The sequence below is a fragment of the Equus przewalskii genome, chromosome 4 (assembly GCF_037783145.1).
Source record: "Equus przewalskii isolate Varuska chromosome 4, EquPr2, whole genome shotgun sequence".
Classification (NCBI taxonomy): domain Eukaryota; kingdom Metazoa; phylum Chordata; class Mammalia; order Perissodactyla; family Equidae; genus Equus; species Equus przewalskii.
This window is the reverse complement of record NC_091834.1, coordinates 18,013,601-18,036,580: the sequence shown is the minus strand read 5'-3', so window position 1 is coordinate 18,036,580 and position 22,980 is coordinate 18,013,601. Positions and strand designations below refer to the sequence as shown.

At 39.0% G+C, this 22,980-nt stretch overlaps 1 protein-coding gene across 1 annotated transcript in view; it reads left to right on the top strand.

Annotated features, from left to right (window-relative positions):
• The window catches only part of SUN3 (Sad1 and UNC84 domain containing 3), a 32,464-nt gene extending 16,615 nt beyond the window's left edge, over positions 1-15,849 (top strand). Inside the window, exons 7-10 of the mRNA XM_008524486.2 lie at positions 9,055-9,170; positions 10,724-10,891; positions 14,545-14,637; positions 15,558-15,849. Of these exons, the coding sequence (XP_008522708.1) occupies positions 9,055-9,170; positions 10,724-10,891; positions 14,545-14,637; positions 15,558-15,677 (497 nt within the window). The 3' untranslated portion in view covers positions 15,678-15,849. The remainder of the gene's footprint in view (positions 1-9,054; positions 9,171-10,723; positions 10,892-14,544; positions 14,638-15,557) is intronic.
• Positions 15,850-22,980: the final 7,131 nt, after the last annotated feature.

The following is a 22,980-nucleotide window of genomic DNA, read 5'->3' as shown; positions in this document are numbered from 1 at the left end:
AACAATGTGGAAGGAGAGATGGAGGCAGAAAGGATATAAGAGATGGAGAGACAAATTATGAAGCACACACAGAAACACTAATTTGTATCAATTGACAAAGCCAAATTTATAGAGTGTATTTTTCATTTGTTTAGTCTTGGCTTTCTTTTACACTTTTTGTGCTTCTTCCTTCTTTTCTATTGAATGTATTCATTACTTCCATTTTGAAAAGCCTATGATGACAAATGTAGGTCCAGGGACATCCCAGGTAGAACAAGGAAAAGCAGAAAATGCTATGGTCCTCAATAAATTTCAGCATGAAACACAATATCAGCTTCTGGTTGGGCCAAGATGGAGAAAGCCCATGTCAGTCCCTCTTCCCCGCTGATTACAACAAAAAGGTTTGGACAAAATATGAAAAGCAACATCCTGAATATTATGAAGTATAAACAAAAGCATAAAGATTGTGGAGGAATCAAAACCTGGAAAAGTGGCCTGTGTGGGGTGAATTTACTAGCTGTCTTTTCTCCCGCAGTTTGAGTTGAGGCCAGCTGCAGTCACAGAGGAGCAAAGCAGTGGCAGTGGGGTGGGCGGCCAAAATTGTGAGAGAAATTCCAGCTTTCTAGAAATGACCAGAACAAAATAGTCCTGTGGGCCAGACAGTGTGTAGTGAAAACCAGAGAAGACAGAGCTAGAGGGGAGATGCCCTGCTCTCATGTATGTATGTGGCCAATTTCTGGGCTTACTTCCTAGCTGCTCATTCCTGAGGACAGCCCCACAGCAGCATGGCAAAGACTGAAAATTTGCCAAAGATTTAAGCCATGGTTCAAGTCTTAGACTGCCCACCTGGGCAGAAGACACCTATAGCAAAGGCTCTGAAAACTGAACTGAGATTGGAATCACCACCCACAGGAAAGGAGGGAGCACTGGTGGTCTGAATATTTCTGGGTTGATTGTCTGATGAAACAAACAAACATTATTATAGGATTCAGAGTCTCAAGTATAATATTCAATATGTTTAAGGTTCAATTTAAAATTACTTGACATAGGGGCTGGCCCCGTGGCCGAGTGGTTAAGTTCGCGTGCTCCGCTGCAGGCGGCCCAGTGATTCATTGGTTCGAATCCTGGGCGCGGACATGGCACTACTCATCAAACCACGCTGAGGCAGCATCCCACATGCCACAACTAGAAGGACCCACAACGAAGAATATACAATTATGTACCAGGGAGCTTTGGGGAGAAAAAGGGAAAAAATAAAATCTTTAAAAAAAAAGATTACTTGACATAAAAAGTCCTAGGAAAACGCGACCAATTTCCAAGGGAAAAGAAATCAACAGATGCCAAACTGTAACAACACAGATGTTGGAATTATGCAAAAACTTTGAAGCTGCTAGTGTAACTATGCTTCATGTGGTGAAGGTAAGCACACTTGAAATGAAGGAAAAGATACAAGTTCTCAGCCAAGAGATAGAAACTATAGAAAAGAACCAGATGAAAATTTTGAAACTAAAAAATACAGTATCTGAGAAAAAATTCACTATAGGCTTAATAATAGAAGGAAAATGACAGAGAAAAGAATTAGTGAAACTGAAGAAAGATCAATAGAAATTATCCAATCTGAAGAATGGACCAGAAAGGGAGATAATTTTGAAAAAAAAAATGAACAAAGCTTCAGAAACCTATCAGACAATATAAAAAGGCCTATATTCTTGTTCTCATAGTCTCAGGAGATAAGACATCAATGCAGAAAAATAATTTGAAGAAATAATGGCTGAAAATATCCTAAATTTGGTTTAAAACATAAATGGACAGATTCAGGAAACTCAGAAAATCAGAAACAAGTTAAACTCTAGGAAAACTACATCCAGACATATCATAATTAAATTGCCTAAAATCAAAGAAGAAGAAAAAATCTTGACAGCAGCTAGAGAAAACACACAGGCACATTACGTAAAGGAGAATAGTGACACATAGGACTGCAGATTTCTTGTCAGGGTCAATGACACCAGAAGAGGAAGGAACTACATCACAAAGTGCTGAGGTAAAGGAAATGCCAACGCAGGATTCTAGATCCAGCAAATACATCCTTTAAAAATGAAAGTGAAATGAAGTCATTCGTCATGAAGGAAAACAGGATTTCTTGCTAAAAGATCTGCTAAAGGAAGTTCTTCAGGCTTAAAGAAAATGAAACAGAACTTCAAGAATGAAGAGAGAGCAACAGATAAGACAAATATCTGAGTAAATATTCAATGATGATTTCCTTCTCTTAAGTTCTTTAAAATATGTATGACTGTTGAAAGGAAAATTATAACCTTATCTGGTGAGGTTTTAACATATGAAGATATAATACACGTGACAGCTCCAGAGGAAAGGCCAATGGTGAAGTTAAAGGGACCTCTATGGTTTAAAGACTTTATATTTTACACAAAATGGTAAAATATTAACTCAAAATAGACTGGTTTTGAGTTAGGTATGTATTATAATGGCTAGAGCAACCTCTAAAAAGAAATACAGAGATATCCAAAATCCCATGAATAAATTAAAACGGAATTTTCAAAAATCAGCTAATGTAAAAGAAGGCAGGAAAGAGACATTAGATGAAGAAAACCAGAGGAGACAAAAAAGCATGTAATTCCAAACATATCAGCAAGCATGTTAAATGTACATGGCTGAAACATGCCAATTAAAGGACATCAGCAGATTGGACCAAAAGTGAGACTCAAATATATGCTGTCTACAAGAAATCAGCTTTAATTATAATGATGTAAATTGGTTAAAAGTAAAATAACGGAAAAAGATATAATCATGCAAAACATAATTTTTTACAAAGTGGAGTGGTTATATTAATAACAGACTGAGTAAGCTTTAGGATACAGAATATTATTATTATACTGTAATAAAATATTATCCTATCATTATATAATGATAAAAAGGGCAATTCACTAAGAAGACACAGCAATCCTAAGCGTGATTGCATCAAAATAGATACACAAATCCACAATTTTAGTTGGAGACTTCAACACTCTTCTCTCTTATTAATAGAAAAAGAAGATAGAAAATCAGTCAGAATATAGAATATCTAAACATTATCAAAAGATTGATCTAATTGACATTTATAGAATATTCCACCAAAAAACATCAACATATACCTTCTTTGTAAGTGCACATGGAACTTTCACAAAGATAAATTATATTCTGGACCATAAGGCAAAAATAAATTTAAAATAATTGAAATCATATAGAGTACGTTCTCGGACTATAATGGAAATACAAACTAGAAATTGATAACTAAAAGATATCTAGAAAACACCCAAATATTTGGAAATTAAATTACATTTCTAAATTACTCCCAAGTCAGAGAGGAAGTTACAACAGAAATGAGAAAATATTTTAAAGTAAATTAAAATGAAAACATAAAATATCAAAATTTATGGTTGGGGGGCCGGCCCTGTGGCCGAGGGGTTAAGTTCACGTGCTCTGCTGCAGCGGCCCAGGGTTTCACGGGTTCGGATCCTGAGCACGGACACGGCACCGCTCGTCAGACCACGCTGAGGCGGCGTCCCATATGCCACAACTAGAAGGACCTGCAACGAAGATACACAACTATGTTCAAGGCGGGGATTTGGGGAGATAAAGCAGAAAAATAAAAAAAATAAAAAAGATTGACAACAGTTGTTAGCTCAGGTGCCAATCTTTAAAAAAAAAAAATTATGGTTAGCAGCTAAAGAAGAACTTAGAGTGAAATTTATAGCAACAAACATTTATACTAAAAAATAAGAAAGTTCTCAAGTCAATGGGCTAAATTTCCACCTTAAGGTAGTAGGACCTACAGTGAGGAAAAGGAAGTAAATAATGAAGAATAGAAATCAATAAAATTTAAATAGAGAAAAACAATTAAACAAGAAATCAGTTCTTTGAAGAAAAGTTGATAAAATTTTAGCGTGACCAACCAACGGGGGGAAAACAGAAGAGAGAAGACATGAGTTACTGACATCAGGAATGAGAGAGCAGGCATCATTATTGACGCTGTAGGATTGAAAAGATAGCAAATGAACAGGACAACTTCATGCCCCCGAATTTGACAATTTAGATGAAATGGACTAATTTCTTGGACGACACAAACTATCAAAGCTCACTCAAGACAAAGTAGATAACTTATAGTTATTACATAAATTGAATTTAGAGTTATAAATCTTCTTAAAAAGAAAATTCCAAGCTCAAGATGGCTTCACTGATGACATCTACCAAACGTTTAAGAAAGCATAGTATTAGGACACAAATATAAAGTAGGAAACGAAAGAGAACTATCAACTTATTTTATGAGGCCATCGTTATCTGGATACCAAAACTAGACAAGGACATTATAAGAAAAGAAGTATATAGGCCAGTATACCTCACGAACCGAGGACTTCGCTGCACCTATTTTGAAGCTCTTTTAGATGTAATCACATTTAGGATTATTATTTTTGCTGATGAATGACCCTCTTCACCATTATGTAATGTCCCTCAACAAAATATTAGGTAATCAAATCTAGTAATACATAAAAGTGATAATACAACATGACTAAGTCAGGTTTATCCTGAAAAGGCAGGGCTGGTTTATCATTTGTAAATAAATCAATGTCATTTGTGATCTCAACAGACCAAACTTAAGAAGAAAAGCCATATGATCCTCAAATTAGATACACTAAAATCAGTGAACAGAATTCAATACACATTTGTGATAAAAAAAAAAAAAAAAACTCTCAGCAAACTAAAAAGAATTTCCTCAACCTGATAACAGATGCCTGCAAGATTCCTCCAGCTAACTTCACATTTATTGGTGCAGGACTAAATGCTCGACTCTAAGATCAGAAACAGCTAAGGATGTTCACTTTCGTAATTCCTATTCAATACTGTAATAGAACTCCTAACCAGCAAGATAAGACAAGAATCAAAGAAATAGAGGAAGAGAGAGAGAAGGAAGAGGAGGAGACGGAGGAGGAAGAGGGGAGGAGGAGGAGAAAGAAGAAGAGGAGGAGGAGGAGGCAGGATAAGGAGGAGAGAAAAAAAGCACGCAAAATGGAAAAGAAGAAACAAAAAGTCTCTATTCACAGGTAACAGGATTATTTAGAGAGAAAGTCATCAAAAAATATAACAGAACTAATATGTGAAGTTAAGTTTAGTTGTGTATGTACAATTTTTAGATACTAGTAATAAAAATTTGGAAAAAGAGGGGGCTGGCCCCGTAGCCTAGTGGTTAAAGTTCTGTGCACTCTGCTTTGGTGGCCTGGCCTCACAGGTTTGGATCCCGGGTGTGGACCCACTCCACTCATCAGCCATGCTGTGGAGACACCCCACATATAAAGTAGAGGAAGATTAGCACAGATGTTAACTCAGGGCTAATCTTTCTCAAGCGAAAAAAAGGAGGATTGGCAACATATGTTAGTTCAGGACAAATCTTCCTCACCAAAAACAAAGTTGGAAAAAGAAATTTTAAAAAACAGTATTATTCACAACAGCAATAAAAAATGTGAAATACTTAGGTATAAATCCAACAAAATATGCACAGGATCTGTGTGCTAAAAACTAAAAAGAAAAACCACGAATGAAAGAAATAAAAGAAGACCTAAGTAAGCGGACAGGTATATACCACGTTTGCAGATTTGAAGCATCAATATTCTGGTGCCACTCATGTAAACAGTAATCTTTACTGTACATATTAAAGATTTTATTGTTATTATCTTTAAGCTAAATCAGGGTATAGGGCGTTGTTCTGGTCTCTGATGCATATCCAGTAAAACAAAGATTATCAGGAAGTAAGACCAGAAGTCTACCCCACCTGGAGACAAGATGTCTGCTCCACCTGGAAATGAGACGTCTGCCCCACCTACAGAGCAGAAGTCTGCCCCACCTGGAGACAAGATGTCTGCCCCACCTGCAGAGCAGAAGTCTGCCCCACCTGGAAAGCAGCCCTTATATAACTGGCCTATAGTCTTTGTTCTGTAAGATGGTTCTTTAGGATGCTAGTCACCGTATCTTCCAATTTGCTAGTTTATTGCTTAATAAATGCCCTTCTCTCCCACCACCTTGCCTCTTGACTGTTGTCTTGTCTTGCGGCAAGTAGAAGAACCTCCTTTTTTGGCGATAACAGATGTTAAGAGGGCAACTTTCCCTAAGTAGTCTATTAATCCAATATAATCCCAATTGAAATTCCAGCAGAATTGCTTGGAAATCTACAGGCTGTTTCTAAAATATACGTGGAAAGGCAGAGGAACCAGACTAGCCAAAACAATTTTGAAAAGGAAGAACAAAGTTGAAGGACTCACACTACCCATTTTAAAGCTTACTCTGAAGCTACGGTAATCAAGAGAGTGTGGTATTGGTAACATCAGTGGAACAGAATAGAAAGTCCAGAAATAATCCCACACATACATGGTGAATTGATTTTTTTTTAGAAAGATTGGCCCTAAGCTAACATCTATTGCCAATCTTCCTCTTTTTTTTTTCCTCCCCAAAGGCCCCCAGTGCATAGCTTTATATCCTAGTTGTAAGTCCTTCTAGTTCTGTGTGGGATGCCACCTCACTATGGCTTGATGAGCGGTGCTAGGTCCACACCCAGCATCCAAACTGGTGAGCCCTGGGCTGCCAAAGCAGATCGAGAGAACTTAACAACTAGGCCATGGGGCCAGGCCAATGAACTGATTTTTGACAAAAGAGAAAAGGCAAGTCAGGATGCTGGAGAAGTTGGACATTCAAATGCAAAACTAAACCTTGACTTATCACTCCCAACTTACAAAACTCAGCTGGAAATTAGTCATAGACCTAAACATAAAGCTTAAAGGTACAAAACTTCTAGAAGAAAAAATAAAAGAAAATCATTGTTACTTTGAATTGGGAAAAGATTTCTTAGATATGACAACAAAAACATGATCCATAAAAAGAAAAGAACAGATAATTTGGACTTTATCAAAATTAAAACCTTCTGCTCTGCAAAAGACAGTGAAAAGTGAGAGTGAAAAGAAAAGTCACAGGCTGGGAGAGACTGTTTGCAAATCACATATTTGAGAAAGGAATGTATCCAGAATTTATAAATGTTCTCAAACTTCAATAATAAGAAAACAGCCAACCCAATAAAAAATGGGCAAAAGAGTTTAAAGTCGCTTTATCCAAGAAAATATATGACTGTTAAAAAAAGTACATTAGTGAAATGTAAATTAAAATCAGAATGATATACCACTACATACCTATTAGAACAGCAAACAAACTGACAGCAACTGACATAGGAAGTTCTGGGAATAATGGGAAGCAACCGTAGCTCTCATACACTGCTGTGAGAATGTAACATGCCACAGCCATCTTGGAAAAGTGTTTGACGATTTCCTATGAAGCTAAATATAACACTTACCTTTGACCCAGCAATCCCACCTCTAGATATTTACTTAAGGGAAATTTAGATTTATTTTCACAACATCTATAGTATGAGAATATCTGAATATCTATCATATGAGAATATCTATAGCCATTTTACTCATAATCACCAAAACCAGAAATAGCCCATATGTCCGTGAACAGATGAATGCATAGCTAGTTGTGATATATCCATATAGTGGAATACTGCTCAGCAATAAAAAGAAATGAACTATGGGTACTCGTTACAACACCCAGGAATCTCAAATGCATTGATTGCGCTAAAGGAAAGTAGCCATATTGCAAAGGCTCTGAAATGTGATTGACTATGAGGGGACAACAAGAGCAGAGGTCCAGAACATCTATAGTGATAGCCTGTAGATTAGTGATTGCCCAGAGCTGGCGTGGGAGGTTGGCGGGAAAGGAAGAGTGGCTGGTAGGTGTTATGGGTTTCTTTTTGGCTGATTGAAAATATCTAATATTGTGATCTTAGTTGCACAACTCTGTGAATATACTAAAAAACAATAAATTGTACACTTTAAATGGGTGAATTGCATAGTGTGTGATTTATATCTCAATAAAGCTGATTTAAAAAATAAAACAACAAATGAATAAAAAAGTGAACAAATATGAATGATTTTAAAAAACTCTACATACCCCAATTTAAATCCTTTCTTGAATAGATTATGGGGGAGCTGGAGTTGGCTCTTACATTAGCATGTGAAAGTTTAGTCCCTGTCCAGTCTGTTGAGTAGGACCATTGGTTGATTGAGCAGACAGTTCCAGCACTCAAAACAAGGTACACACAGCATTGCCAGGTAAAAGAAAGGAGGCTCAGTTACATTTGAATTTCAGGCTAACACCAAATAATTTTTTAATATAAACATGTTCGAAATATTCTATGGGACTTATTAGTACTAAAAAAAATTTTCCTTGTTTATCTGAAATTCAAATTTAACTGGAAGTCTTGTATTTTTGCCTGCTCAATCTGGCTACCCTAGGTACACGTGTGCTATTTCAAATTGTGACATCTTAGAAAAAGCACTGGTAATTGGCTATTCAGTCAGGCAAGTGTCTTTGTGATGTTGTATTGTGATATCCAGATAGAATTTGAGGAAGTGACGTGCACTTTCCTTATTTCTTATGTAAAAATACATTTTACTTTTAAAATGAAGTAAGGTAAAGGGATAATATTTGATGAGTATATTTCATATTTCTGATTATAATTAAAGCTCAGCGAATCTGCAGAATTGCTATTATAACTTGTTACTATATTTATGACTTTTTTCTGCTTTTTCGTTTTCGAGTGAATTGGGCTGACATGAAAGTCTCGTTTATCACAGGAACTGTTACAATATGGGGGTCTATGAGTCTCTTTAGGTAATAAACACAATCCACATAATATATCCATCTCTAAATCAATTGCTCCAGAAGTCAATTTTTTGTCATAATACCAGTTTCAGAAATTTTGTGAAACTACACAGAGCAAGCATGGTTTTCTCAAAGTGACAAAATTTCAGTGGTACTAAAAACTGAATGTCAGACTTTTCCTACTAATTCCCAAATATGAATTTTACCTTATTCCTGATTTCTCCAGTAGTAGTTTTCCAACAACATTATTAAAATCTAAATGATGTGTTTTGAGTTGGGTAAATTTTTATTTTGACAATTATTTTATAATTTTAGGAGCCTCCATCATTGAAGCTGGGACCTCGGAAAGTTACAAAAATAGTAAAGCAAAACTGTACTGGCACGGGATTGGGTTCTTAAATTATGAAATGCCTCCAGATATTATTCTTCAGGTAAAAGTTAGATTAAGAGTAACTTGTTTATATTTTAGGATTTTGTTCCAATTATTTCTCATGAAAATATTAATGTCTAAAAGGGAGGCAATAGGGACCGGCCTGTGGTGTAGCAGTTAAGTGCGCGTGTTCCGATTCTCAGCGGCCCGGGGTTCGCCGGTTCGGATCTTGGGTGTGGACATGGCACCGCTTGACTAGGCCATGCTGTGGTAGGCATCCCACATATAAAGTAGAGGAAGATGGGCATGGATGTTAGCTCAGGGCCAGACTTCCTCAGCAAAAAAAACAAAAAAGAGAGAGAGAGAAGGATTGGCAGCAGTTAGCTCAGGGCTAATCTTCCTCAAAAAAAAAAGGGAATAAGCTTTAAAAAAATAAATAAATAAAATAAAATAAAATGGAGGCAATATAAGAGCCTCTGAACTTGTCACAGAACCTGAAACCATCTCCTTGCATTTTTGTAGTTATCAAATTACACGAATTATTTCATACTTTATGGTCAGTAAGTTATGGTTAATTAATTGATAATTAATTATTTTAAGATCAGTAAATTAGAATTTACTTCTCAAATAGAACATACAAATTCCATATCTTTAAGTTGAGTCTTTGGCTTCCCTTTTTCATTGAAAACTTCAGTCACTCAATACACATTTATTGAAAGATCATGCCTCCTAAGTGCCAGTACTGTGCTACCTGCTATTCAGGTCAACACCTTCTTATAAAGTCCAATTATAACAGAAGAAATTTCCAAATACGGTTTCCACTAACATTTCAGTTCAAGTCAAAAGACACTACACTTCCACAGATAGTAGAGCCTTCTTAACTATAGTCTACACACATTTCCAATTTAGAAATACCTTCAGGGGCAAACATATGGATCACATTCCAGAGTGTAGTCTAGGTCTAAAAAATGGTAAACATCATTTTTCTTGTTTACCACAAGCAACAGCATCACCATCACTATCACCACCATTGTCATTTCCATCACCACCACCATCCCCACTAGCACCACCTATACCTCCATAACCACTATCACACCATCACCACCACCACCATCACTGCTGCCACCACTGCCACATCATCACCATCTCCACACCCACCACTGTCATCGCCACTATCACTATCACCACCAACACCATAATCACCATTACCTCTTCCACCACCACCATCACCACTATTACCACCATCACCATACCACAATGATCACCACTACCATCTCACTACTACCACCTTCACTATCTTCTCCTCCATTAGCACCATCAACACACCATCACCACTCGTACCAACTAGCTGCCTCTAGCAGCTTACAGTCTAGTTAGAGCAATGAAAAAAAAAATACTCATATAATAAAGGGCTCTGATTGATATAAACGTAACGTGCTGTGAAGGAATAACCAAATCTATGGGTATCTTGGAAGTTTTCCTGTTTGATATGTATCCCACACAATGCCTTCAAATTATAGGCATAACTGAGATCTGTGATCAATAGTGATTAGCTGACCAATATTGTAGGGGTGGATAACCAGATAAGAGGTTAACTCAGTGTTTTCTTTCCAGCCAGATGTCCACCCTGGAAAGTGCTGGGCCTTTCCAGGTTCCCAAGGTCATGCCCTAATCAAGCTTGCCATGAAGATCATACCAACTGCTGTCACCATGGAGCACATCTCAGAGAAGGTGTCTCCCTCAGGAGACATCTCCAGTGCACCCAAGGAATTTTCTGTTTATGTGAGAAGCTGTCTAAATCTTTGTTCAGAGTGGGTTGCAATAGAAGGTGGTTGGCTAGGAATTAGGAGCTGGGATCTCATCTGAACTGTGCAGCGAACCATTCGTATCACTGTGAGTAAGTCACTTATTTCCTGGGCTCTGCTTTGTCATCTACAAGGTGAGAGAATTGGACCAGATGATTTCGATTACTTAATCTTCCTTTTTACTTTCATCAAAGTTTTACATGTACAATTAAAAAATCAAACATTTCCATACGTTTATAATGAAACACAGCTTTTCCTCATCCCACTTCTCCCACCCCTGATTTTTACTTTCTGGAAGCTTCCACTTGCTACAGTTTTAGCTGCTTATTTGGGTACTTGCTGTCATATTTCCTTTCAGTGTTATTTCTTGATTTTTCAGTTTTGGTTATCTACTGACATCCTTTGATGGAAAATGATTAGCTCTCTTCTATGGTTTTCCATAATCCCAAAATGCTTATGTTTACCTTCTTTTTCAAAACAGGTTTATGGAGATACAATTCACACCCCACGCAATTCACTCATTTAAAGTGTGCCCTTCACTGGCTTTTGGTATATTCACAGAGTTGTGCTCCATCATTATGATCAATTTTAGAACATTCTTATTACTCCCCCCAAAAACCCTGTCCCTTTTAGCTGTCATCTCCTATCCCCCCATTCCCCTCACCCAGCCCTAGGCAACCGTTAATCTACTTTGTCTCTATAGATTGGCTTATTCCAGATATTTCATATAAATGGAATCGCATGTGTGGTCTCTCGTGAATGGCTTTTTTCACTTAGCTTAGTGTTTTCAAGGTTCATCTATGTTAGAACATGTGTCAGTACTCCTTTTTTTTAAATTGTTGAATAATATTTCATTGAATGGATAGGCCACATTTTATTTATCCATTCTTTAGTTGATGGACATTTGAGTTGTTTCCACTTCTTTGGCTGTTATGAATGCTACTGCTATGAACATTTGTGTACAAGTTTTTGTGTGGACATGGGTTTTCATTTCTCTTGCATCTATACCAGGAGAGGAATTGCTAGATCACATGGGAACTCTATGTTTCATGTTTGGGGCACTGCTAGAAAGACTGTGTATCTTACTGTTAGTTTCAATAAATATTTAATGTTTTCATTGGTGTTTGTGGACAATACTGTACTCAGTTACCCTTATAGTGTACTTGAATACTATTTTCTTTGTGTAAAATTTTTGATGTTCTTGAGGATAATAATCGTCTCATTTTTTTAAATTTGCTTAATTTCCTATATTCCTAACACATTCCCAACCTCTTCTTCAGATGTGTACATTTCTTCCTATTATGTTCATTCATTCAGATAACTTATAAATTTCTTTTCTTTGCTTTTCCTTTTTCTTTTGAGCCATCCCTCTGGAGCACTCTGCCCATCTGCTTCAATCTGCCTGGTTGCTAGTTAGGTCTGATGCACAACTGGTACCAGGCGATTTCATTTCCACGTGCTGAAGATTTGACTGGTCTTCTAATCTATTATTTAAAATATTTTTCTTTCCTGTTTTCCTTCTTCGTTTTTTGTTCTACTTTCTGAAAGGGGTTATATTTTAACCCCTATGTTGAAGTTTTTATTTCTGCTGTCACATTTATTCTAAGACTTTTTTTTTTCTGTAAATATTCTCTTTTTTAGAGTGTAAATTTCATCCTCCATGGATGCAATGTCTTCTCTTAAGTCTCAGAAGATATTAACGTGTATTAATTGCAGTTCTGCTTCATGTACTTCTGCTCCCTCCCCTGTTGATCGGGGCTCTGTCTTTCTTGTGAGGTGCTTTTCTCAAGTGTCTGATGATGCGTATCAGTTGCATTTAACAGTTCAATGGTAAAAAGCCAGCTGAAAATTTGTACACAGGGTGGGGCACGTGGACAGGGAGCTTCAGGGGTGAGTGGTCTGGCTGGGCCATTTCTTCTGGAGACCCAGAATGTGGGATCATGCAGGTTGATTCTGGGAGGAATCCTCCCAGATTCTGTGCCAAGGAGGTTTCACTTGGCCAACAACATGCCGGGTGCTGCTGGGAGAAGAGTGCGTGGGCCACCGTTCAGTGTGTAGAGCATGCCTTCACCTCTTGTCTCTGCCAGGTGCTCCCGAGGCTGGTGTCCCAGAGCTGGGAGGAAGAAGATAATCCTCTGCTGGGCCAGGACAGCAGTGATGACTAGCCAGGGACTGGGAGTCTAACTGCTTCTTGAAAAGGCTGTCAGCGCCCCCTAGCATTTGGGGACCCCTGCAGCCCCATGCTCCGCCTCTACCCCATGGCCTCATCTCTGGCCCTTTCCGCAGACTTGGAGTGTACACTGGGGTCAGCGTGCTGCTGGTCCCTCCTCCAGTCAGGGTAGTTTGTGTTTTCTCCAGGCCACTAAACCAGATTTTTTTTGTCTTAGTGTCTGCACCCATGCTTTCCTTGTAGGTATGCCTTACTTGGATCTCTTGGTGTTCCTTTCTGGAGGAGGGCTCAGAGTTAAACATGGTGCTTAGCCAACCTTGTGCATCACTCAAATGCCTCTAAATGCCACGATTCTGCGGTTATGAAACAGGAAGAAGACCACTATCCTTTGATGCAAACCTGCTGCCACCCACAATAGGTGTCTGCTGACACCTATAGTTGAGTTAGATTAGGTTGAGTTAGGTTGCATTGGGGCAGATCAAACACCACCTCAGAAAGGTGCATACTGTTGCTCATTACAGAGGAATTATGGGTGAACCCTTCAGGCTAGAATCATTTAGTAATAAAAAGTACTTCTCATCATTTTTCTCTTATATTAGTAAATTTATGAACCAAGTGAAATTAAAACAGGTGATAAAGAAGGTGGCAATAAAATTAGCACTCCTATCTTAGGCTAACGGAACTATATGAGGCTTGAGTTTTATATATATATATATATATATATAAATATATATACTTATATTTATATAATTGTGGGTGCATTATTTAATCATCATTTATCTAATTATTTTAATAAAATTGTATAAATGGTTTCAATATTAATATTTTCATTATAAAATGATTGGTCTAATAAAGTATTTTGTTGTGTTACTATGATTTAAGGAACCTAATAGGAAACTTTAGATTCACAAAATAAACTAATTTCCACCAGTGCACTCTCCTCTCAAAAATCTTCAATTTGAATGATGGAGAAGAGAAATTGCATACAAATATGAATAGTTTCTTTCAGTCAACAAAAGTTTACTTTGGGAACAGAGTTATCTGTGTGATCAATTTCTGGCAATTGGGTTAAGTTTATCTCATTTTGGAAAACATTGGGTCAACACGGGGACTCATTTTTGGTTCATTTTATTTGAAGTATAGCAAATACACTTATTTGGCCAGAGTTAATGCTGGAATTTGCCGTCTGTCCATCCATCTGTCTATGTATCTGTGTATCTATCTATCGTGTATCTACTATCTATCTAACTACCTATCTATCTAGTCAACCCTGTGATCAGCCTGTCTCTTGCCTCACAACCCCCTGAGTTAAATGCCTAAACACCTAACACAGCACTCTGCCCTTGGTGGACACCCAAAAATGTGTGGCCAGTTGTTGCTACTTGAACAGACAACTGTCTCCATTTATTTTCACCAAGCGTGCATTATTATAACCTCCATGTCTGTTGCTTTCTTTCTAGGGCATGTCGAAACAATGTGAAGGAGAAGAAATTTTCCTAGGTCAGTTTGTATATAACAGAACAGGAGCCACCATTCAAACATTTGAGCTCCAGGTAATGAAATCCCTGGTTAGGACATGAGTGGTTCATCCCTGGGATGGGTTTGCTGTGGTTGCTTGGTGCAAAGTGGTGTGGGAATAATGATGATAAAAGTATGAGTAAGCAAGGCTTATCTGTACTTCAATTCTTAGCTCCCAGTGCTTGCATGGATTTTATTGAAAAAGACAGGCAAATACAAAAGCAATTTCTAAGAGTAATTCTTCCTTATTTGCTATCACTTTTTAAAAATATATTCACTTGCTCAGTCCTTATCTTACCTATTCGGTTTCCTTGATACTATTAGGTTGGAGAGTCCCTCTCTCACCTTCCTCGGGTAAAGGGGATGGGGATGACAGTGCGGTATGAGACAGTTGGAGGCAGAGAGGAACTCAGAGGAAGATGGAATAAATATTCAACACCAGATAATACAAGCAAAACTTCTCTTCCTAACTCAATGGGAAAAAAATAGCAGCTGTTAACATATAATCCCCTGAAAGTGATTAGGGTATATGTATTCCATTATTTCTCATTAGCTTTTTTATGATACTTCTTGGCCAATGGTGAGAACATCTAAGCTGAAAACAATATATGTGTTAGAAATGAATGTACTTGTAGAGTTTCATGTTTGATTGTATATGCCGTCTCTGCCTCCCTCCCTCCCTGGCACAGCCAACCAGGAGCACTGTGGGGCATGACTGGGCAGTGAGAGGCACTTGGGTGTCTAGACCGCCATATTATCTTCCTCCCTTCTGTTTATCTTCTTGTGAGCTTGTTACTCACAGTACCTCATTTTCTCATCCATGAAATCAGTATTTGAAACTACTCGTGTTAGGAAGGAAAGAAGGGTTTTAATTTTCCATCGTATCAGCATTCCTTGGTATTCTTTGAAATGATTTCTCTATAAGGCATTAATTTTACCTTTTCTTTACTTTCAGCATAAAGTTCCTGAATCTTTATTATGTGTGAAACTGAAAATCCTCAGCAACTGGGGACACCTGAAGTATACTTGTTTATATAGATTCAGGGTCCATGGCACCCCAGGAGATGACACCTAGAGAACTGGTGCAGAAGGCCGTGACCACAGGTCCAGAATATTCAAGTATTCCCATCCCCTTAGATTTCCCACACCCATGGGAATCGAAAACTGAGAGTGGGAGGGAAGGCTTACAATGTTTCATACTTACCAGTAAAAAGTGGATGAATTTTACTAATAAAAAGTAGGAAAGTGAATTCAATCTCCTTGTGGTAGTTTAGCTTCTGAGGATGAATCATGTTGTTGGAGCATTGAACAGTGAATTTGTATTTAAAAGAAGATGGTGTTATTCAACAGTCTTTCTCATAATAGCATCTTTGTCTTCATTTATTCATTCACCCATACCAGGTATGGATGTCCACTGTTATTATTATTATTTAACACTGATCTGGAGTCACTGGTCAATGCAATTAGGTAAGCAAAAGAAATTAGAGGTGAAAATGAGTGAGGAACTCTGACCATGACTATTTGCAGATAATTAGATGAATTCCTTGAAATGCAATCAAGTCAATTTAAAAATCCATTACAAACTAGGAGAAACCACAGCAAGTTAGTGTATAAAAATTATCACATATAAAACAACATCATTCATAAATACAAACAAGGACCAGTTAGAGGATATAATTTACAAAAGCCACAACAAAGATGAAAAAAAAATCAAAAGAATTAAACCACCTGTATGAAGAAACACCTAAATGGCATGGATGACTAAGAGAAGACTCCAACTAATGGAAAGGCTTAACTTATCTGTGGACACAAAAACTCCACTGTCAAGATGTCAGCCCTCTGCAAGTTAATCTACAAATTCAGTTTGATCTCAATTAAAAACCAGAAAAAAATTAGGGTATTTATGAGACTATTATGGAATAGTAAGGAATTATTGTTAAAAAGAATGTTTAGGTGCCTGTGTGATAACGGTATTGTGATTTTGTTGCAAAAAATAATTCCTATCATTTAGACTTATATGTTTAAATATTTACAGATGAAATGATGTATCTGAGATATGTTTCAAAATAATATAAGAGGAGAGAATGAGTGGGAGGATCGATGAAAAAGATTGGCTATAAAATGATCGTTGAAGTTGGTGGGGATCCACGAAGGCTCACTTACACTATTCTGTCTACATTTATATATGTTTTATATTTTCAATTTTAGAAAGGTTTTAAAAGATTAAAACACATATATACATAAGAAAGCAAAAGAGTTGTGTTTTAAACCAAATTGATTCTAAAGTTCGTATGGAAATATGAACTTTGTAGGAAGCCAGGAAAGCTCTGGAAAAAGAAGACAATCAACAAAGGGAAACAGTTCTATGGCTGTGATATTGTGGTTTACAATAAGAAATATATATTTGGTCTTTGTCCCTATTTCTGCTACAGAGCTAAAACCCTTGGAATATTTTTTTAACAGTTTTTTTTTTTTTAAAGATTGGCACCTGAGCTAACAACTGTTGCCAATCTCCTTTTTTTTATTTTCTTTCTGCTTTTCCCCCCCAAATCCTCCCAGTACATAGTTGTATATTTTAGTTGTAGGTCCTTCTAGTTGTGGCACATGGGATGCCGCCTCAGCATGGCCTGAGGAGTGATGCCATGTACACGCCCAGGATCCAAACCAGCGAAACCCTGGGCCACCGCAGCGGAGTGCACAAACTTAACCACTCAGCCACGGGGCCAGGGTGGGGGGGGGGGCAGCCCCTTGGGATGTTTTAAGGGATGGGAGTGATAAACGTGTCTTTTGTTATGTTAATAAGGTGACTTTTTGACCTCACCTAAGGATGGGGGGCTGGTTGCCAGGAGAACCAGCCCTGTGATGAGATGGTTGGAACTTTCAGCCCCCCACCACTGGACCCCCCCTACCCTGCCAACCCTCAACCTCTGGGGAGGAGGGAGGGGCTGGATGTTGAATCAATCGACTATGGCCAATGATTAAATCAATAATGCTTACATAATGAAGCCTCCATTAAAAACCCAAGAGGATGGAGTTCAAAGATCTTCCGGGTTGGTGAACATGTGGAGATTCGGGGAGAGTGGCTCCTGGTGAGCACATGGAAAGTCCAGGCCCTTTCCTAATACCTTGCCCTATGCAACTGTTATGGAACCAGGTTCATTTTTGCCAGTTACCCAGAAAGTCAAACACTGAGAAGACAAGATTGCAGCAGAGAGAGGGTTTAATCACAAGGCAGCCAAGTTTGGAAACAGGAGAATGAGTCTCAAATCCACCTCCTGGAAAATGGGGACTCAGGGATACTTATGGGGTAGGGGGCAAAGTGGTCTGAAGTGTGGAGAGAGGTGATTGGAGGTGAGGAGAGGTGAGGTCATTGATGATGTGCGAAAGTGTAGCCAGGCTTCATGCCTCTTCACAGGATGCTTGTTCACAAAACCGCGGCATTAGCATGATCTGAGGGTGGAGGTTTTAGCCTCTTGACGTGAAAAGGTCACTTACCATGCATCTGCATGGGCCCAGTGGATGTGTTGCTGGTCTCAACTGGCCTGAACTGGACAAGGGGTCCTAATTCCTGAAAAACAGCTCAAACACCCATTACCATGGTGACCCAGGCACCAGGGAGATGTTATTTATAGGAAGCTTGTGGGAGTCAGATAGCATATTGCCTCAGCAGCACAGTTAATGGGCAGGGGAACAACTAAAAACTATAATCAGTAATTGCAAAAAAGAAAAAAATTAATTACTACCTACCTAATCATCACTGGCCAACTGCTCACCAGTTTCACATCACTTCCATCTGGCTGTTCCTGAGTTACATCCTTTTACAATAAACCAGCAATCTAGTAGTAAAATGTTCTCTGAGTTCTGCGAGCTACTCTAGCAAATTAATAGAACTCAAAGAGAGGATCGTGGGAGGCCCAATTTATAGTGGGTCAGTCGGAAGCACCGGTGACAACCTGGACTGGTGATTGGCATCTGGAGTGGGGGAGAGGGCAGTCTTGTGGGACTGAGCCCTGCTGACGTCAAATAACCAATAACCATCCTATAGATAAGAAAAATAAGATGCATTTACTGAGCAGAGTGAGGATTATAACCCGGGAAGGCCTTAGAAAGTGTTCCAGAGAAACACGGTTTTCAGTACAGTCTTCCATCTTGTTAGAACAAAGAGCATACATTAAACACACCCAGGATACATTTTCGTCAAAGTTTCAAAGAGGTATTTAGTTGCAAATTAGCAGGTCAACAGGGCCCTGATGTCAGGAAAGGGACCAATATGGGCTGTGTTACCAATAGGGTATTACCAATAGGGTGTAGGAGGGGAAGTATACATTCTTAGTTAAAGCAGATACACAATGTATGTCTGATAGGCCATAAGTCCGGCTGGGGCTGCTTCTTCTTCTTCTTCTTCTTTTGTTTTTTTTTGCTGAAGAAGATTAGCCCTGAGCTAACAACTGTGCCCATCTTCCTCCACTTTATATGTGGGTTGCTGCCACAGCATGGCTGATGAGTATTGTAGGTCCACACCTGGGATCTGAACCCATGAACCCAGGCCTCCAAAGCAGAATGTGCTGAACTTAGCCACTATGCCATTTGGCTGGACCCCCTAGTCTTCTTTAGTTCAAGTCTAATAAGTTTTGAACATGAATAGTTGCCCTATATACCTCAATATGTGAAAATCTCTTGTCAGCCCTTAACCTGTGGGATCTGATGCTCTCTCCAGATAGATAGTGTCAGAACTGAGTTGAATTATAGGACACCCAGTTAATGTTGGGGAATGCTTGATGTGGAGAAAAACCCACATATTGGAATTGGTATCCCAGAATCCTTAATGACACAGATATAAAACAATAACTAAAACTGTGTGATACTGGAACATTGACAGACCAATGGGACAGACAAAAAAGCCTGTTTCTGATATGTCAGAAATAGATTCATAGCTATGTGGGAATATAGTATATATGACAAAAGTGGCATCTCAAAAGGGGATGGGAAAAACAAAACAATGGCCTGGGATAATTACCTATTCATTAAGAAAATAAAATTGCATCCGTATTTCTCACTTTACAACATGACAAACTCCAAATATGATAACAGATTTATAGGTAGGTAATGAAAGCATAAAAATATAAGAAAACTTGGGATAATTCCTGCATGGCTTTGGATAAAGGAATATGACTAAATATGACTCAAACTTCAGAAGCCACAAAAGGAAAATAAATAAATTCTACTACATAAAAAGAAACAAACCTCTGCATGACCAATGAAACCTTACATGAAATAGAAAAAAGTATTTGGCATTGATATTATAAGGACCAATCCTTCCAATAGGTAAAGAGTTTCAAGAAAGCAATAATAATATCAATAACTCTACAGGAAAATGGCAAAGAGTATGAACAAATTGTTCACAGAAACATATGAAAAGGTACTCAAGCTTATTTATTTTAAGAAAGATGGCAAAAATGACATGTTGGTACTATGTTTCATGAATGAAATTAGAAAAATCGAAGTTTGATAACATTTTATTAGTGAGGCCTTGGGGAAAGAGGCTCTCTCACACACCGCGGGTGAAAATGCAAATAGGTACAACCATTGTGGCGGGAACTTGGCAAAATCTATCAAAATTAGAGATGCATATACCCTTCCACTCAACAACTTGTCATGTACAGAATACCACATATAAATAGCTATTTCATCCGGGGCTAGCCCTGGTGGCCTAGTGGTTATGTTCAGGGTGCTCCACATCAGCGGCCTAGGTTCAGTTCCTGGGCATGGATCTACACTGCTCTGTTAGTGGTCATGCTGTGCTGGTGGCCCACATACTAAAACACAGAGGAAGACTGGCACAGATGCTAGCTCAAGGTGAATATTCCTCAGCACACACACACAAAAAGTTACTCATCTGCAGTGTTTACCAGGAGGAAAGGGAATAAATGAGGTGAGAAATGGGCAGGAGAGGCTCCCATATAGGTGGGAGCAAAATGGTTTACTGTATAATATTTTATTTTCAAGCCAAGTGAAAGTATCACCTCTTCAGCCATTAAACATTTTTTATAAGACATAGTCTCTTGTTTTCTTACATAATGGTTGTAAAGAAAAAATTTGCTTCTCCTGCATGTTTCTCCTCTACTCTCACATGACTCCCACACTCCACAACATTTTTGACATCAGATGTGTGAATTTTTCCCACATTAACAATTCTGTGACACCAGCTGGGTGTCCTAGAATTTAATTCAATTCTGACACTGATTTCCCAGAGTGAGCTCAGACCCCACAGTTAAGGGCTCAGTCCCATGAGACTGTCCCCACTTCAGACACAAGTAGTGGGTCCCCAGGTTACCCACGACTTCTGCCTGACTTCACTACAAATTGGAGAATCCCATGACCCACCTCCCCCATCCCGGATTCAATTATTTGCTAAAACAGCTCACAGAACTCAGGGAAGTACTTATATTCACCAGTTTATTATGTAATAAAGGTTACGATAAAGGATACATATGAATAGCCAGACACATAGATACATAGGGTGAGGTTTGGAAGGGTCCCAAGCACAGAAGCTTCTGTCCCCGTGGAGTTGGGGTGCATCACTCTCCAGGTATCTGGGTGTGCTCACCAACCCAGAAGCTGTCCGAATCAGCCCTATTGGGATTTTTATGAGGACTTCCTTATGTAGGCACAATGGACCATTAACTCCATTTCCAGCCCCTGTCTGGAGAGTGAGGGATGGGGCTGAAAATTCCAAGCTTCTGATCATCACTTGGTCTTTCTGGTGACCAGCCCCCATCCAGGAGTCCACCCAGAGCTGCTTTATTAAACAAAAGGCATTCCTACCACTCAGGAAATTCCGAGGGATTTAGGAGATCGGGGCCAGGAAGGGAGGTGCAGAGACCAATATATGTATTTTCTTTTATTTCACAATGGTCAAGGGGGAAAAGTAGATATTAAATAAGTAAAGAGTGACACAAGTTATGAAAACAAAATACAAGAAATGGGTTTGCAGCAATAGAGAACTGGTACACCAACTGCTGGGAAAAAAAAAAAAGAAAGACATGGACACATAAAACCAGGGGTCTCAGCCAGGGGAGTAGGGAAGCTCCTGGCAAGGAAGAGACTTGTGATGGGGTCCTCAGGCTGGACTCTGTCAGAATTACCCCGTCACATGAGGGAAGTCCACGGGCCTTCTGAAACAGCAGAGAGCCAGAAAGACAGAAGTAGAGAAGTCAGAGACACCAGGGATCTCTCTACACATTCTCTGAACTTGAGGACGTGGCAAAGATGGGGGTGGTGTAAAAACAGAAAGGGCCTGGGGGCTTTTTATTGAGGCACTGTAACATCAGCCCTCCATTTCACCACAGAAAAGCAATGTTTCAGCACAACATTCAGGTCCTCCACTCCAAGCCCTCCCTTGAGCATAGGGTCCACTTGCTCAGGGTCATGAGACGCTCTAGTTTCCTGTGAACATTGCCACCCAGCTATAGCTGTTTCTGTCCCTTTGCTAAATGAATCAGAAGCTTCGGTAAACAATACTCTGTGGATGTGTGTGTTTCCTACCAGCCATTAGATTGCCCACCTGAAACATGGCACATCCATTCATAGATGAAACCATGAAAGCCATGTAGGAGCCAGCCATGTCGGGCGGTGGTGGAGGGGGGCAAGGAGGACTGGGGGGGCAGCGTGAGAGATGGTCTTGTTGCGATAATAAGCCACACGTGTGTGGCATTTTGAGGCAATAGAGAACTTCAAGAGCTTTGCTACAGTGACATGAGATGGAGCTAGACAACAGATGAAAGCTTGCAGACTTTATCTGAGGAGTGAGATGCATTTGTAGCCATTGAGGATCAAATCTGAGTTTAGACATGTCAGTCCAGCACCATCAGGAGATGGACCAGAGCAGCCATTGTCCAGGATGAGGATTAAAGTTGTGTGTGGAACAGCAGGATGGAGGGAAATGAACAGAACTGAGAGAGGAGATAAGAGAATGGAAACAATGGAAGAGATCAGTGGGTCACTTAGGATGGAATCCATTCTGAGTCACAAGTGGTTACTGCTCTCATGGAGTAAATGATGCAGTCACTTCCAAGCTACCAAAGTGGAAGTTGGTTTGAGAGAGTATTTTAGGGCAGTTGAACTAGCCTGCTCCCAGCAATTAGTCTGGGCAGTAATGATGTTGGCATCGTTGGCATCCCTTTGTGCTCCCAAGGCCCTCCCCAGGTTGGGGAAGAGTATAGAATTCTCTTTCAACTGCTGAATACTAATTCCTTAGGGTGATATAAATTTAGAGTGCATGGTTGAAATCGGGAGATGCAGGTTCATGATCACTTTCAAAGCTAACAAGTGCTGTGACTTTGTGTTCCAGTAAAGACATTTTTGGTTATAAGAGAAAA